We start from the raw sequence: 16381 nt of genomic DNA, 5'->3' as shown, positions 1-16381 counted from the left end.
TGACTCCACATTTTACTTCTCACTGATGCAGCCGGGGTCTACCAGAGTTCATTCTGGAGCCTCTGAGCCACGGCGAATATGGGTTATACTGTACACACGATGGATCAATACATTTATCGATTTTTTCGAATGGCGATCGGAAATTGGAATAAACCATTTGGATACCATCTGACCTCAGGTAAAGAATCTATGTTATCAGTGTTAGGATAATCAGACTCGTTTTCACAGAGATATAAGCGTTTATGTGATATGTGATATAGCTGTTTTGACTGTAAAAGCGATCAGGAAATGAGAGCAGCTATTATCAGCGCGCGGCACGAACGTGCGTGCGCACACATACTATCAATCATCTAGCGTTTATTTGAAAACGATTCATAAATAGGCCGACAAATGACAACGTTCTGGAATAATCCAGTAAAAGGCGATTATCATAGGCATGGGTTGTTTTTCCCCGGAAAACAGGTGATTTTCAAAATGCTATCAAACGGAAATGAAGCGATAAAAATACAATTTACCTTGCCAATGTTGACTGGAAAATGAGTCTTTGATAAGCGACGGGCAGATTAGACACATAGCCATAATTTAAAACATAGATTAGGCGATATTAACGTTAACATTGGGAGTGGATGGTGGCATCAAGGGGGTAAAAAGGAAAACCCGGCGTGGCATACAAAGTGTTAATAATCGAATTTTCTTTTCATATTCGAATCCCATGCCCATCGAACAAAGCTTCGAAGCTTCGAAGTATTTAAGACAGCCCTAGTGCGGCCCGCGTGCAACTTTTTGCCAAGTCGTTACGCGAGTTGGAAGTTTTATTTATTTTATCACTTGTAGGCTAAGGCTACCATAGCGCAGGCTCATGACAGCAACATTACGTTAGTGACTTGGTTGAAACGTGATTCCGGAGTGATACCAAGTAAAGTGGAAGGAAAATATATCCTGTCATCCAGTGCATATGGCAGGCATCCTCAAAATTCTCCGCTATCTCCTCTGCAAGCACTGCTCCACTGTCTGAGTCCAATCACATTCAGCGTCCCGTCAGCGTTTCCCCCCCACCCACAGTCTGCGAATCAGAGTATGGCGGGTCTTCACGGAATGCGTGTTGTCTCTTTCAACGGTTCGAGTCAGAGCGAGAGTTGACAGCGCATCTACAGGTAGTCTAATCTGCAGGTACTGTAGCTAGTAACCTCGTTCCCAGTTTTATCTCTGTGAGATAAATGTAGCTAGTAGCCTAGTTTCGCCAGCAGGCAGCTAGTAGAAAAATGTGGCATGTTCAAAGATGGCCAGTAAAAGAAAAGTTGACAGTGAAAATCGCTGCAATTCAAAGGTGAATGGACTGAAAAATATGCGTGCATCCTCCCAGCACCAAACCAATGTGCCTAATATGCCAAGAAATGGTAGCTCTTGTGAAGAGTGGCAATTTGAAACGCCACTACGAAACAAACAGTTATTTTGATACAACCTTTCCTCAAAATTCAGTGCTAAGAACCACAAAAATAAATGGAATGAAATCATCATATCGAGCTGCAAGCAGAATTATTGTTAAATCTATGTCACAACGAGAAAAAGCAACAAAGTCCTCACACAGTGGCATGGGTTTTGGCTAAACACAAGAAGCCATTCTCTGATGCATACATAATAAAATAATGTATGACTGAAGTGATGGAGACTATGTTTGAAGGCAAACAAAAGCAAATCCCCCTCAGATAGCACAGCAACCAGAATAACTGAAATACTGGCTGGTGATTTGATTAAACAGCTTTGTGATAGAATAAAAAAATGCACAGTGCATTTCCATAGCTGTCCACTGACACCACTGAGAAGCCTATGTCCTGAAGAACCGTTCATGTTCTGAAGAACTGTTCATGTTCTGAAATGTTATTGCTAAAGATTGAGAAGATTGGATCAGTTATACTTTTCTTTGGAATACTTGAACCCCCTTTTTTGTGGAATATTTGATGCGGCCCAGCCTCACCCAGACTCTACCTCCAGCGACCAGCGGCCCCCAAGTAAATTGAGTTTGAGACCCCTGTTCTAGACATTGTGAACCTATTCTACACATTCAAATGACTGGCTGGTTCTTAGGGTTCCTCCAATTTGCCCTCCAACTGACCCTAAAGTTCGGGGGTTCTTCCTTCTCTCGCTGCGTTTAAAAAGTATGATCTCCGACCACTGTGTGTTGTACAGTAATTGTCTGATTTTAATTGTTTATTCTTATTTCGCTGGTCCTTAAAACTACTTAACTGACGGGCACATTTTTCAGAAAACACCTGAAAATTGCATACCCAAAGTAATCAGCAATTTATTATCCTTTATACTTATAGCACATGCATGAGTCTGGTCTATTTTGAAAGGAAACATTCTGAATTTTCATCCACAACAGGAGGAATCACTCTGAGTGTGTTTGAAATTTTTAAGTTATGTTGAAATTTCTTTATTGGGAATAACCCCTTGAGATGAAACCATCTCGTTTTCAAGGGGGTCCGCAAAGACAATACAGAGTTATTTGACAATAATATATAACAAAAACAACAAACAACAAAAAACTAGACAAAACAAAACAGAAACAAAAACAACAAAACAACAGAGTAAGCAACGCCAGCCAAGAAAATAAAGTAATCCAAAGATAAAAAGCATACAACAGTATAACAGCAACAACAACACAACGACAAGAACATGAATTGTAACACCAGCTATGTTTAATCTATCTAATATTATTCTATTGAGGTCCAAAGCAAAGCATAGGCAGATAGTCTCACCATGAGAGGACAACATATTTTTAAACAATTTAAAAGATGATGTTGATCGGATGTGGACAGGTAGATTGTTCCAGTCGGATGGAGCTTTAAACATAAAAGATTTTTTACCAGCTGATTTAAAGGTTTTTGGAAAAGAAAAAAAGTGTTGAGTACAATGACGAAGTTGATAATTAGAAGTGAAAGGTACCATATACAAGGTAATGAGGATAATTAAAGTAAATACATTTAAAAATAAACTGTAACCAATGTTGTTGCCTTCTTATTGTGGGAGAAGGGAAGTTGAGATTTTCATACATGATACAGTGATGAGTGTTGTATGAACAGCCAAGAACAAATCTGCATATACGATTGTAAATGGTGTTAAGCGTAACAAGGGTAGTTTTGGCTGCAATCATATATACTATATCAGCATTATGGGTAGTATGAGTTGTGAGATTAGTTTTTTTCGGACCGTAAATGTAAAACTATTTCTATTGCGGTAAAGAACACCCATGCTAAAGTTAATTTTCCTGATGATGTTATCTATATGACATTTGAAAGATAGTTGTTGATCAAGCCATACACCAAGGTATTTGAAGTGTTCTACTCTACGCAGTGATGAACTATCATGACAAGTAATATTATAAGGTAGATTTATTGTTTTAGATTTAATATTTTGAGAAGTACCGAAGAGCATTGCATAGGTTTTGGTTTTATTGAGGATTAATTTGTTAGCTGAAAGCCAGAATTGAAGACCATTAAAGTTTGATTGTAAAATTGACTGTATTTTTGGCAAGTTAGTTTGTGATGTGTAAAAAACGGTATCATCTGCGTAGAGTTGAACACTACATTCAGAAAAAATTAAAGGAAGGTCATTGATGAAAATAGAAAACAAAAGTGGACCTAAAGTTGAGCCTTGTGGCACACCTCATTGCTGCACAGTTAAACTTGAGTTGTTACCTTGTATTGAAACACAATGTTTTCTGTTATGTAGGTAGGAGTTGAACCACAGTAGAGCATTACGGGAAAGACCAATAGAATATAATTTGTCCAAGAGAAGATAGTGATCGACTAGATCAAATGCTTTCGTTAAATCAATAAAAATTGCTCCTGTAATTTTGCTGTTATCAGATGCATATAGTATGTCATTCGTGAGTTTTAATAAAGCAGTAGTTGTGGAATGATCTGAACGAAAACCAGACTGGTAAGGAGATAAAATATTGTGTTTGGTGAGATAGTCGGAAAGTTGTTTGTAGATTAATTTTTCAAAAATCTTTGCTATAGAGCAGATTATGGAAATGGGTCTGTAATTGTTAGGATCCAGTTCACTGCCGGTTTTGTGCAACGGAGTGATACGTGAGCATTTCCAAATTGAGGGCATTTCATAAGTAGATAGAGACATATTAAACAGATCACAGAGTGGATACATCAGAATATGTGAAGCTAGTCTGAGAAATTTGTTTTCAATGCCATCTAATCCAGGGCTGCTGCTCACTTTGAGATCATTAATAGTATTGAGAACTTCAATTGGTGTGATTTTCCTGAAGTAGAAGGAGCTGTGACAAGGTGGTGTATTAAATGGTACAGATAAATGATCAGGTGTTGTTGGAGTACAGACAGAGGAGAAATGATGGTTAAAAGCTTGAGCAACTGAAAGAGGATCGTGTAGTATTATGTTATTTACTTTTAGCTGATTGTTACGAAGAGTTTTATCTGGTGCATTTGTTAATTTTTTTATATTTTTCCAAAATTGTTTAGGATTTTTAAAATCCTGAGTGAGAGAATCTTTATAGTAATTGGATTTGGCATTTCTAGTCATAGTTTTACTTTTATTTCTCAACAATCTATATTTTTCCCATTCCTCAGGATCTTTTGTCCTGCGAAATGAGGCCCAGGCCTCATCTCTCTGCTTGAATATATGAATTAAATCAGATGTGACCCAAGGAAGATGAATGCCCTTAACCTTCATGGTTTTGAAAGGTGCATGGTGATCGATAATTTTTGTAAGTTCTGAGTGCAAGAAATTCCAGGCGTCTTGAGGTTTTGAAATGATTTGGTACCGGTCCCAATTGACTAAAAGCAGGTCATTAATAAATTGATCAGTATTCATTTTCTTGTATTGCCTAATTTTTATAAATTTGGGTGGAAGTTTGGGTAGTTTAATTTTCCAGATGCAGAATACAATGTGGTGGTCACTAAAGCAGTCTGACATGGTCCCTGAATTAGAAAACCTATTTGGATGTGAGACCAATATCCAGTCAAGTAGTGTTTGACATGTGGGAGTGACCCGAGTAGGCTCGTCAATTAGCTGAGTTAGGTTCACATTTCGGATTATGTTTTTAACTTTATTACAGGATTTGTCCAACCAATTCTTATTGAAATCACCAAGTATTATAAGTTCATGTTTTTCTTTGATAGAATTTATGGTGGAAATAATGCAGTTGAATGATTCAGCAGGAGATGAAGGAGGTCTATAAATGTTTCCAATGGTTAAGGACTTGTTCTTATGGAAAAATATCTTAATGAAAATGCTCTCAAAATGTAAAGGCTCAATTGTAGGCACCGTTATCTCAGAGACAAGATTGGATATGACATATGTGGCAACACCACCAGCCCTTGTGCCCCTGTCAGCTCTGTATAGAGTATAGTTAGTTAATTTTATTTCATTATTGGATATATTGTTGGTAAGCCAGGTTTCTGATAGAGTAATTACATGAGGTTTGTGCAGTTCAACCCATACCCTAAGTAGGTCAATTTTATGTACAAGGCTCCTAATATTCAAATGTATGATTTTAATTCCTTTTGCGCTATCCAGATTGATATTTAGTGTTTAAATCTGTTCCATCATTAATCCAACAACAATCACTGTTCCACAGGAAAAAATTTGCTATGCTTGCAAATAGAACCCATATTAATAATATATGAACAAGACAACATAAACCACATCTCATGAGTAACATCGATTATACTGAACATGGCAGGACATAACAAGACAAGACATAACAAGACAAGACAAGACAAGACGAACAGACAAGACACAGACAGACAATATCAAAACAACCAACACAGAACGTTAGGTTATGACTATAACCAAGTTCTGTTAGTTAGGGGCGATGCTTGGCATCGCCTTCTGCACTATCTCGCGTACGTGCACGCGTACTGAATAAACCACAAATGTACCTCTAATACCAGTATTAGTCTGACCACACCCCTCATCAGCTTACCTTCATAAGCAGGTGTGTGGTCACCTGCTCTCCTCCTTCCCAAGCTTTCACCACAAGGTGAGGACAAGGGCTGCAGCGGCGTCCGATGCCAAGCATCGCCCCTAACTAACAGAACTTGGTTATAGTCATAACCTAACGTTCTGTATCGTTAGTGGCTTAGCTTGGCATCGCCTTCTGCACAAGGGAGGCCAAGCGGAGCCACTTGGCTGACAAATACACCCCGCTGACAGCCCCCCAAAACCATCAGAACAGGGAGGGCCGAGCCCCCCCGACCCCCCCTAATGGAGGGTAGCCCCCCTATTAGGGACGTCACGGGAGGGCGACGGACCCGACCGTGCGAAGAGGCACTCAAGCAACTCAACGCACAGGGTGAGCAGACCGTGGCTTGACCCACGACTACACACACGCACAACCCGCATGCCACCCGGGAACGAACGGAGGAACAACCTCGTTACTGCCCCCAGAATCACGGGGTCAAGGGCAAACCCAACCCCGTGGCAAGGCCGTAGCAGCGGAGCACGAAGGAAGACCCAGACCCACCAAAAGGACTGGACTCCCTGGAATGGGGGCCCGGAGAAGTCCATGATGCCAGCATCAAGACCCCACCAGGTGGGCACGTAGTGCCCCGCCCCCCACATCGCCAGCGTATTCGGACAAAGGCCCCTCAGTTACTGCACCTGGTATTCCCAGGCGGAACCAACCAGGCCAGTAAGCCGAGCGGGCCCCGTCCCCCCAATAGTACACCGCCTGGCACACTGACCCTGCAGAATAGGCAGTCAGCATGGCCGTAAGCACACAAAAAAGGTTAACCAACGGAAGCAGGCAGCGCACCGGGGAAAAACCAGGCAACAGGCTGTTAACCCTAGCCTGGAGACTGCGGACGAGACAGGCGCCAGAGGGGACAGCTGAACACAGCCGCCCCGGCGGAAGGAGCGTAAGCTGGCGGTGTTGCATGACCAAGCCTCCATTTAACAACCCCCACCCAGAGGGGTCGAGGCAGAGAAGGCTGACACGATTGGCAGACGTCATGAACGTGCAGGGGCACCCTCAACCGGTGAACCCGGGAGTTGACACTGCTCCAACACACCAGGGAATCAACCACCTCGGTGTTACCCAATGCGGTGGTTGTTCCTATAACCCCTCAAGAAAAAACTCCAAAACACACCTGCGGGTATACACCGGCTATACCGCAGTACAAGCGTTTCAGTTTCCAAAAAGGGTTAACCCAGGCCTACGGGTCGCAAACATCACTTCGGACCGGGCCTGGCGGTACGGGAAGCACAGGGTCACCAGAGGAGGTCAAAAAACCACCCCCACAGGCCCCTCTTCGCCATGCGTGAGAGAGGAGCGAAAAACAATGGAGAACCAGCCCCTAAGCACACCGTACCTGGTATTCCCCGGCGGTCTCCCAACCAAGTACTAACCAGGACCAACCTGTGTAGCGGCCGAGATCCGACGAGATCGAGCGCGTACAGAATGGCATGGCTGTAAGCCATGACGACAGTGCTGAGTAAAAACATACCCAACCAGGGTCTCCATAGCGCTTAACCCTGTGACACCCAGACCGACCTGGCATTTTTCCCCCTGAAAAAAGCCCAAGTCCCTCAGGGTACCAGAACAGCAGATCTGCATCCCCGGCGGACAACGGGTTCAACTGATCTGGACCAGCGTGACCAGAACCAGTCCCGTGCCCTAACCACGCCGACATGCCTACTCCAGGAGAAGGGCAGATATGCGTGTTGATCTTAACATGAAAAGAAGGCGCCACCCAGACGTCGGGACGAACCGCGCCTGGTGGCCCACCCCAAGGGCGTGAGACCCCACTACATATGTTCAGATCCATCCCGTCATCATCCCCCAGACATGAACGAGGATCCGTCGACAACCCACCCAGGTCATGGGATGTGGTCGCCGGAAGAGGAAAAACCCCCATCTCAGTTGCTTTATAAAAACGCTGTTTCAACCACAAGCAACTAAGGCGTGCCAGTCAATCGCCTGTTTACAGCGAGCTAGCACTATACGTGCGTCGGGACACACCCCCATCAATGAACAGGCTATTTAGACCTGTCATTGAATCCCCAAGGCGCCCAGGGGAACGACAAGAGGGGTGTGACACTCCCTAACTCCAACACTTCTGGAATAGAAAGAAGGAAGCATCAACAGTATGTATCCCAGTCTACACAGCCGGGGTAAAAAATGTTCACATTTTTACATCCCACCACCCTCCCATAGGAAAGAGACGGGGATCCCCAGAGAGACTTCCCACGTGAGCTGTACAGATTGAAAAGAATATATTGCACCTTGAGCCATGTAAAAAACTGGTTTTAGGGCCTCCGGGGAAGAGGCACCGAACCCATACACACTCAATAAACGAATTGAATCGAATATACATACAATAGAAAAGGACCCTTCTAGAGGGTCCACTCACTTTGACAATCTGAGGAGGAAGGCTCTGTACTCTGATGGAGGCTTCCTCACATGGATCACATGGAAGAAGGAGTCCGAACTCACAGAAGGCCTGAGTAGGCGCTTGGTGAGGAGGAGCCCTGACCACCCCCCCTGAAAACAGATCCATCACATGGACCTGAACAGCACACGGAAGTCCTACCAACAGAGACGCGCACGGTGACGTACTCTATGGCGGGGGAATTCCTGCGGTGCACACGCCCAATATACCAGGCCGTGGGACCAGGAACTCCCTCCCCCCCCCCCCCCCCCCCCCCCCGTAACGTGCCGAACCGCCACGTGACGGGAACCTTGAAGGACAGGGGGTGTACCCCTGACCGACAGAACAATGGGGAGAGGAAAGGTTACCAGTTCACCCCTTTACGACCCCACACCCATGATACGACGTAACGACAAAAAGAGAATATGACACAGTCATAGTCAGCTCTATGAAGCGTTTCACAGCTCCACACAGCGCACGAGCTAACCTGCTATCTGATTTTTACTAAGGAAAAACACAGAATAGAGAGGGCTCTAAGAACCCCGGTCCAACATACACATGTGCTTCTGTGGCCAGTACAACCCAGTTGTAGGTCACATGACACACACAACCCATCATCATCACAATGAGAGAATACATCATTCTTGATTAGTATCGACCACAGGCCTTGCTAAGCACACATGACAGCAACCAAACCAATTTCCCTTTAGGAAATAAGTTTCTCCAGCAGATTTAGCACAACCTCAGCAATCAAGCTGAGAGTTACATCGTATCCCTACCACACAAAAGACACAATTAATGCACAACATGTCTGATAGGAGGTGATAAAGTCCCCAGGGAACCGGGGGGGGAAAAACACAATCCTCCTATTTTACCCTCAATACGGCCAGTTAAAACAGGAAAACCTGTTAATGTGTGAACTCACTGTCCATTGTCATTACAGTCTGAGAAAGAACATTCTTTTACTCACTCGTCACCAAGCATAGCTTCATAGGTTAGTTGCCTTAGTAGTGAGTACACGGTACACATAAACACCATGATGTTTCTCACACAACAACCAGATCAATACATCACGACCTGCACGGAGAAGCTACTGCCAGTGACAAAAACAGCTCACACACAACCCGCAACGTATCTCAAATGCATTGCAACAACACACGTTTTGGGAAAAAACACCGTCATTCACAATACATTTAGCAAGGTAAAACCAGAAGACGTGTTATGAGGGTCTGGCCAACCCCGTACCTGCCCGGAACGCAGATCAGCGAAGTGCAGTCACAAGCCACCGTAGAACACAGCCCTCTTTGTTGACGCAATCCCCGTCTAGGCTCAGGCAGGGTTGACGAACATCCCCTGTCAAGGATGACGTCGTGGTCAAGAGTGTAAAACATGTTAAAAATCAAAGCACGTTCAACAGAATAGCATCAAGCTAACGGCTGCTCCAACCGTTCGGGTGCTATCGCTTCCGCTCGCGAGACGCCGATCTACGACGCACGCGATCAGGAGCGAGCTCCCGGCGGCGCGCGAGAAGCCAAGCTACCCCGCGCCAGGCCACCGACCGGCTAACCGTAAGCTATGAACATGTAAACAATGACATAACACTCACCCAGACAGGCCGCCGTTCTGAACCCTCCTCACTTTTTAAGAGAAAAGAGAAAACAAGACGTCAACACCGCTTCACAACGGTGACATTAACACGTCCGGCGGAATCAGCACAGTACCAACTGGCCTGTATAGCTGACTTTGAACATGAATCTGCCGCTATCGCACATTACATGCACATATCCCCTCGTGAAGGAATACTCTCATTTGGATATGAAAGATGGGGTCTTAACACGGTGACAGAGAGAATCCACTCGTCCAGAACACACAGGGATCACCAGTGTCAATGGTCGCGGCCCACTAGTTAAAACTATAATGGTCGCCAGACCAAGGCCTTCTGTCGCCTAGACGGCTAAACAAAGGACCCTAGCCTGGGGCCGGTTTCCATAAACTTTGTCTAGTAGCCCCCATAGCACTAACAGACAAGTGGAGCCCGCCAGCAAACACTACTCACCCAACCTGGAACGCACCGCTCCTCACAACAGCGGCATGTCCGACAGTTCAGCTGTGGCCTGACAGGTTTCACCCCAACAAACACAGCAAGGAACTGCAGTTGAGAAGCATGCAGCGGCGTGCTCCCAATACGAAAACCGGTGGAGGGTTTGTAGAATGATCATCATCTTCTAGACACTCCAGTACGAAGACAATATCGCCGTATTTTCTCGAAAATAGTGAGAGAGAAAATAAAGATATGATGTCAACGTATCCTTGTTTCCCAAGCTGTTCCTAATCCAATTTCTTCCATCATGGTGTCAAGTGTGGGGATCTACCGAGGCACCTCTTCCTTGTGGTGAAAGCGAGAAGGAGGAGAGCAGGTGACCACACACCTGCTTATGAAGGTAAGCTGATGAGGGGTGTGGTCAGACTAATACTGGTATTAGAGGTACATTTGTGGTTTATTCAGTACGCGTGCACGTACGCGAGATAGTGCAGAAGGCGATGCCAAGCTAAGCCACTAACGATACAGAACCACCCAGCCCATTTAACCTTAACCACATAGGTCCAAGGATTTTGGGTGAGTAGCCTAACAATAACCACAACTCCCTAGCCAAAAGATGAGAATATAGATGGGGGGGGGGGGGAGAGAAAGAGAGAGAGAGAGAGATCGGATGGACAATGATATCAGTGCATACAGAAATACATAGGTATATGTACAAATAGGTACACGCACATACATATGCACATGCACATACGCACACAGAAACATTCAACATGCATATATACACATACACACGCAACACATACATATGTGCATACATATCTTCGCACACATATGTACACAACATGCATACCTTCATACAAACATGCACACCTACATATGTGCATACATATCTTCTACGTGCATACAAATAATTCAAAAGACATGAATTCTAAATGAAAGAAAAGGAGTTAAGTTAAGTTTGTAAGTTTATTTTTTTACTCCCATTTGAATTATCTTGCAAACAGAACCTCTTACAGGTTCCAGCTGATAGGTATGACCTGGAAACCACAATGGGTCCATAGCCTAAAGCCTTATCTAGTACAGGTCCAAAGTTGATAACAATACTACAGAAATTATAATGGTATGTCAATGCGTTTTTCCAAAATGGCCACTTGGAGTCTCCCAAATACAAGATACAAGATACAAGATACAAGATACAAGATACAAGATAAATGTATTGCCACACAACCAGGTTGGTGGTATTTGTGATTGGTATAGAGTGTATTGAAGCTCTACACAGTACATCAAACTGGAACATATATACATTTAGACCCTGACCTTCCCAGCAATAAAAAAATAAATGGCCACTTGGAGACCCTGTCTCCAAACGCTATAACTCTTGAACGCTTCAACGTACATTAAAAATATCAGGCTCTAATGAAAGGTTACACATAGTTACACATTATTTATAAAAAAAAATATATATATATATATATATATATATATATATAATAATAAAAAATATATAATAAAAATATATATTATTAAAATTATTTATTTTATGCAAGCACCTAATACCTTGAGTAGGGTATCAATCGAACAGTGACAATCTTAGCTTTCAAGCAATGTATTGGTTCATTGGCATAAAAGCATTGGATCGCCTTAAGTGCCGCAAGTGCAAAACGGGTCCTATAGGACCCGGTGACAGTTAAGTGGTTGGTCCCCCGAGTTTGCTCTGAACAGGGTAAATCTGCATTTTGCTATGATGCCCCTTAAATAAAGGTTTGAAATTAAATAAAATGTCTTGTGCCTATATGTATGTACTGTTAACTGTGTCCTGTTTTGTTTTTGCATTTTGTACATTTTTAGTTTTGTATATTGTATATTATTTTGTATAGTGTTTGGTCTTTATTCTTTAACTGTAACTTTAACTTTACTGTATGAAGCACAATCTCAGGGGGCTCATACAGAACCAAGCATTTCACTATTGTACATGTACCTTATATGTGACAAATAAAACAAAACTACTAAAGCTAGTTGTCACTGTAAATGAGGGTAACTTTGTGTGTCTCATAAGTTTATTTAGTTTATTTACCCAGGGTAGGTTCTGAGCCCATAATGCTATTTTTCAGTAACACCCTGCTTCACATTAACACAGTTCCATTCACACCTGGGAGCTGCCCAGTACAACCACAGTCTGACACTGTTGACCACTAGGAGCTGCCCAGTACAACCACAGTCTGACACTGTTGACCACTAGAAGCTGCCCAGTACAACCACAGTCTGACACTGTTGGCCACTGAGCAACTCCACTGGAGCAGTTAGTTAAGTGCCTTGCTCATTCATTTCCGCTCAGATTTTTCCTGCCAGTCCGGGGGATCGAACCGGCGACCTTCCGGGTCACAAACCCTGCGCCTAACCAATAAGATGAAAATGAAACACTGCACACTCACCATACACTCCCTTGTCCAGCAAGTGGATGAACTTCTCGATGGCGGCCAGCATCTCCTCCCTGGTGAGGTCCAGGAGCGACACCACCCTGAAGCCCAGCTGCTGCAGCAGGTTGGCCAGCTCGTGGACGTCCATGGTCGGGGCCATCAGGCCGGGGTGGTGGGAGTAGTTCAGGTTTCCAATCAGCAGGGCCACCTTGTCGGTCGCTGGATTGAAAGACAAAAACATGGAATTCTAATTATAGTAACGCAGGGGAAATACTGACGCAAAGCGGTTTTCCGTTCTGCACGGTACACAATAACAAAACGAGCGCATTCTCAAAATAGTCTGACGCTGTATTTTATTTCCGTTGAAGTATACCTGTGGGTGTCGGGGGAGGAAGCTGGTCTGATGGCACTAAAAGACATGAGAGAAGGAAGTTTAGACCAAGGAGGTAAAACACATCATGATGTTTCATGCATTTTTAGTAATAATAATAATAATAACCTTCGTACTGTCTTTTACTATCATACACTTTGCCACTAAATAATCTTCCTTGCCTATACTACTACCTACTATGCTAATATGTCTTTACTACTATGCACTCAACAGTACACACAGGTTAACAAAGAGGTAAAGAAAAGTATTAGAAAGGACAAAAGGGCCCACATAGACAACCTGGCCCAACAGGCAGAAACAGCTGTAGCACAGGAATATAATATACTTGCCTGCTAGCTTCCTGGAGATCATATATAATAATGCAGGACTTAGGAAGTCTTTATTTGGCATGCAAACGACACACACATGCGATGGGCGGCACACACACACAGGAACACACACATGCAATTTTCTTGTGTCGCCTAATGCGATTGAGTCTCTGCACTTGACCCATCCCGTCGTCCTTCGCCCCATGGGCAGCCGGGAGCAGATAAGGCGCCGACGTGAGCCGCGCCCCGGGGACCAATCCAAGTGCTCCTGCCCGTCTTCATCAAGGACGCAAAAGCGTTAGCGATCTGTTGTTGTGCATGTTTTTCCATTGGGTTTATCTTATCGGGGGGAAACCCTTGCGAGCACGGGGAGAACATGCAAACTCCACACAGAAAGGCCTGGGAGATACCCCACCTGGGTAACTGGCATCATGGAAACCTGGCCCCGGAGCGGGAATCGAACCCTGGACCTTCTTGCTGTGAGGCGACAGTGTTAACCACTACACCACGTGCCGCTTCATAAGGACCTCTACATGATCTCCAGGAAGCTAGCAGGCAAGTTCCATCAGACAGACAAGCCAGTGAAGGATAAACAAGGAAACCCAATTGCTACCATTCAGGACCAGCAGAGAAGATGGGCCGAACACTTCAAAGAAGTCCTGAATCAACCTGACCCAGTAGAAAGACCAGACATACCACCAGCAGACACAGTTCTGCCAATAAACTGTGAGAAACCCAGCAAGGCAGAGATCAGAAAGGCTATCAAGGCATTGAAGACAGGAAAAGCAGCAGGGCCGGATGGAATACCAGCAGAGGCAATCAAGGCTGACCTAACAACCACCACGGACATGCTCCACAGCCTCTTCACCAAAGTATGGGAGGCAGAGAAAGTACCGGAGAACTGGAGGGAGGGAACGATCATCAAAATTCCCAAAAAAAGGAGACGGTGGAGACCTCACCAGCTGTAACAACTACAGGGGAATCATGCTCTCAGTACCAGGCAAAGTCCTGAACAGAATTCTACTGGAGAGAATGAAAACAGCAGTTGATCCCCTGCTTCAAGACCTGCTTACTCTGGCAGGCTTCCGGAGTAATAGATCCTGTACTGATCAGAATGCCACCATACGCATTAGTGATGCACGATATATCGGCCGCCGATATAATATCGGCCGATATGGCCGTTTTTTTACACATCGGTATCGGTCCGATATCAAGATAGGGCCGATATTAAAAAAAAAAAAAAAAAAAAAAAAAAACTATTTTTTTTTTTTTTTTTTTTTAAATCTTTCTTTTTTCTTTTTACATGTTTTGGCCTTAAATAGTTTCAAAATATCAGTAATTTCTGAAAATAAGTTACAAAAGTAAAAAAAAGTATGCGTTTTGGAAAATAGCTCTTTATATGATTATCATAAAAAAGTGTTTTCTATACAGAGATATCGACATCGGTAAATATCGGTATCGGCCAGAACAGCAATATTAATATCGGTTATCGGTATCGGCCACAATTTTCACATCGGTGCATCACTAATACGCATCATAGTAGAACAATCAATAGAATGGAACTCCTCCCTCTAAATCAATTTCATCAATTTGATGCATTTGATAGCGTGGACAGAGCGACCCTGTGAAAGCTAATGAGGCACTATGGTGTCCCTGAAAAGATCATCTCCCTGGTCCAGAACACCTACCAGGGAATGTCCTGCAGGGTCTTACATGCAGGCCAGATGTCAGACAGTTTTTAGGTCAAGACTGGAGTTCGGCAGGGATATCTACTGTCGCCCTTCCTGTTTCTCCTTGTTATCGACTGGATAATGAAGACCACCACAATAGGAAGGAAAGACGGCATACAGTGGACCCTCTGGGCACAACTCGATGACCTGGATTTTGCTGACGATCTGGCCCTCCTGTCACACAACCATAAGCACATGCAGGACGAGACCACCCAGCTATCAACAACATCCCTTGGAACAGGCCTCAGGATAAACAAGGAGAAGACTAAACTGATGTGGATTAACACCCCGACCACCATACCTGTCACCATAGATGACAGACCCATCAAAGAAGTCGACTCCTTCACCTACCTTGGCAGCATTATCGATAAGCAGGGTGGCACAGACAGCGATGTCACTGCCAGGGTAGGCAAAGCTAGAACAGCCTTCATTATCCTGAAGAACATCTGGGCCACAAGGGAAATAGCTTCTACACCAACGAAGGTGCGCATCTTCAACTCCAATGTTATTTAAAAGCGTCCTTCTCTATGGTTCTATGGCAGAAGATCCAGAAATTCATAAACAGCTGTCAGAGGCGCATCTTCAGAATCAGGTGGCCGGATAAAGTCAGCAATAAGGAGCTGTGGCAGAGAGGGAGCCAGGACCCAGTAGAGAGCCAGATCCGGAGATGGAAGTGGGGATGGATTGGTCACACATTGCATAAACCAGCAGCTACTGTACCATCACACGCCAGGCCCTGACATGGAATCCCCAGGGGAAGCGGAAGAGAGGAAGGCCCAAAAACAGCTGGAGGCGGGACACTGAGGCAGAGCTGAAGAGACGTGGTACCAGCTGGGGAGAGGCGGAGAAGACAGCCCAAAGCCGTGCTGGATGGAGAAGAGTCGTCGATGGCCTATGCTCCGCTTGGAGTTAAGGGGCCAAGAAGAAGAAGACTATGCACTCAAGACTATAGCACCCAAGTTTCAAGAATGTTTGACGAACATTGTTATTCAGCTGAAAGAGTTGTACCCTTCCTGGTGACTTGTTGTACAAAATGTGTAAGTCTCTTTGCGTCAGCTAAATGACAAATGTAAATGTAATGTA

The 16381-nt window shown here is 44.3% G+C and overlaps 1 protein-coding gene across 1 annotated transcript in view; it reads right to left on the bottom strand.

The window, feature by feature from the left end:
* Window positions 1-16381, bottom strand: part of malt3 (MALT paracaspase 3) — a 66466-nt gene that overhangs the window by 43179 nt on the left and 6906 nt on the right. Inside the window, exons 7-8 of the mRNA XM_084335628.1 lie at window positions 13243-13278; window positions 12885-13088 (exon numbers count right to left, since the gene is read on the bottom strand). Coding sequence (XP_084191754.1) covers window positions 12885-13088; window positions 13243-13278 — 240 coding nt within the window. The remainder of the gene's footprint in view (window positions 1-12884; window positions 13089-13242; window positions 13279-16381) is intronic.

The sequence above is a fragment of the Notolepis coatsorum genome, assembly GCF_963971535.1.
Source record: "Notolepis coatsorum genome assembly, chromosome: 18".
In the NCBI taxonomy this organism is placed as follows: Eukaryota; Metazoa; Chordata; class Actinopteri; order Aulopiformes; family Paralepididae; genus Notolepis; species Notolepis coatsorum.
This window is presented reverse-complemented; position numbering and strand designations above follow the sequence as displayed.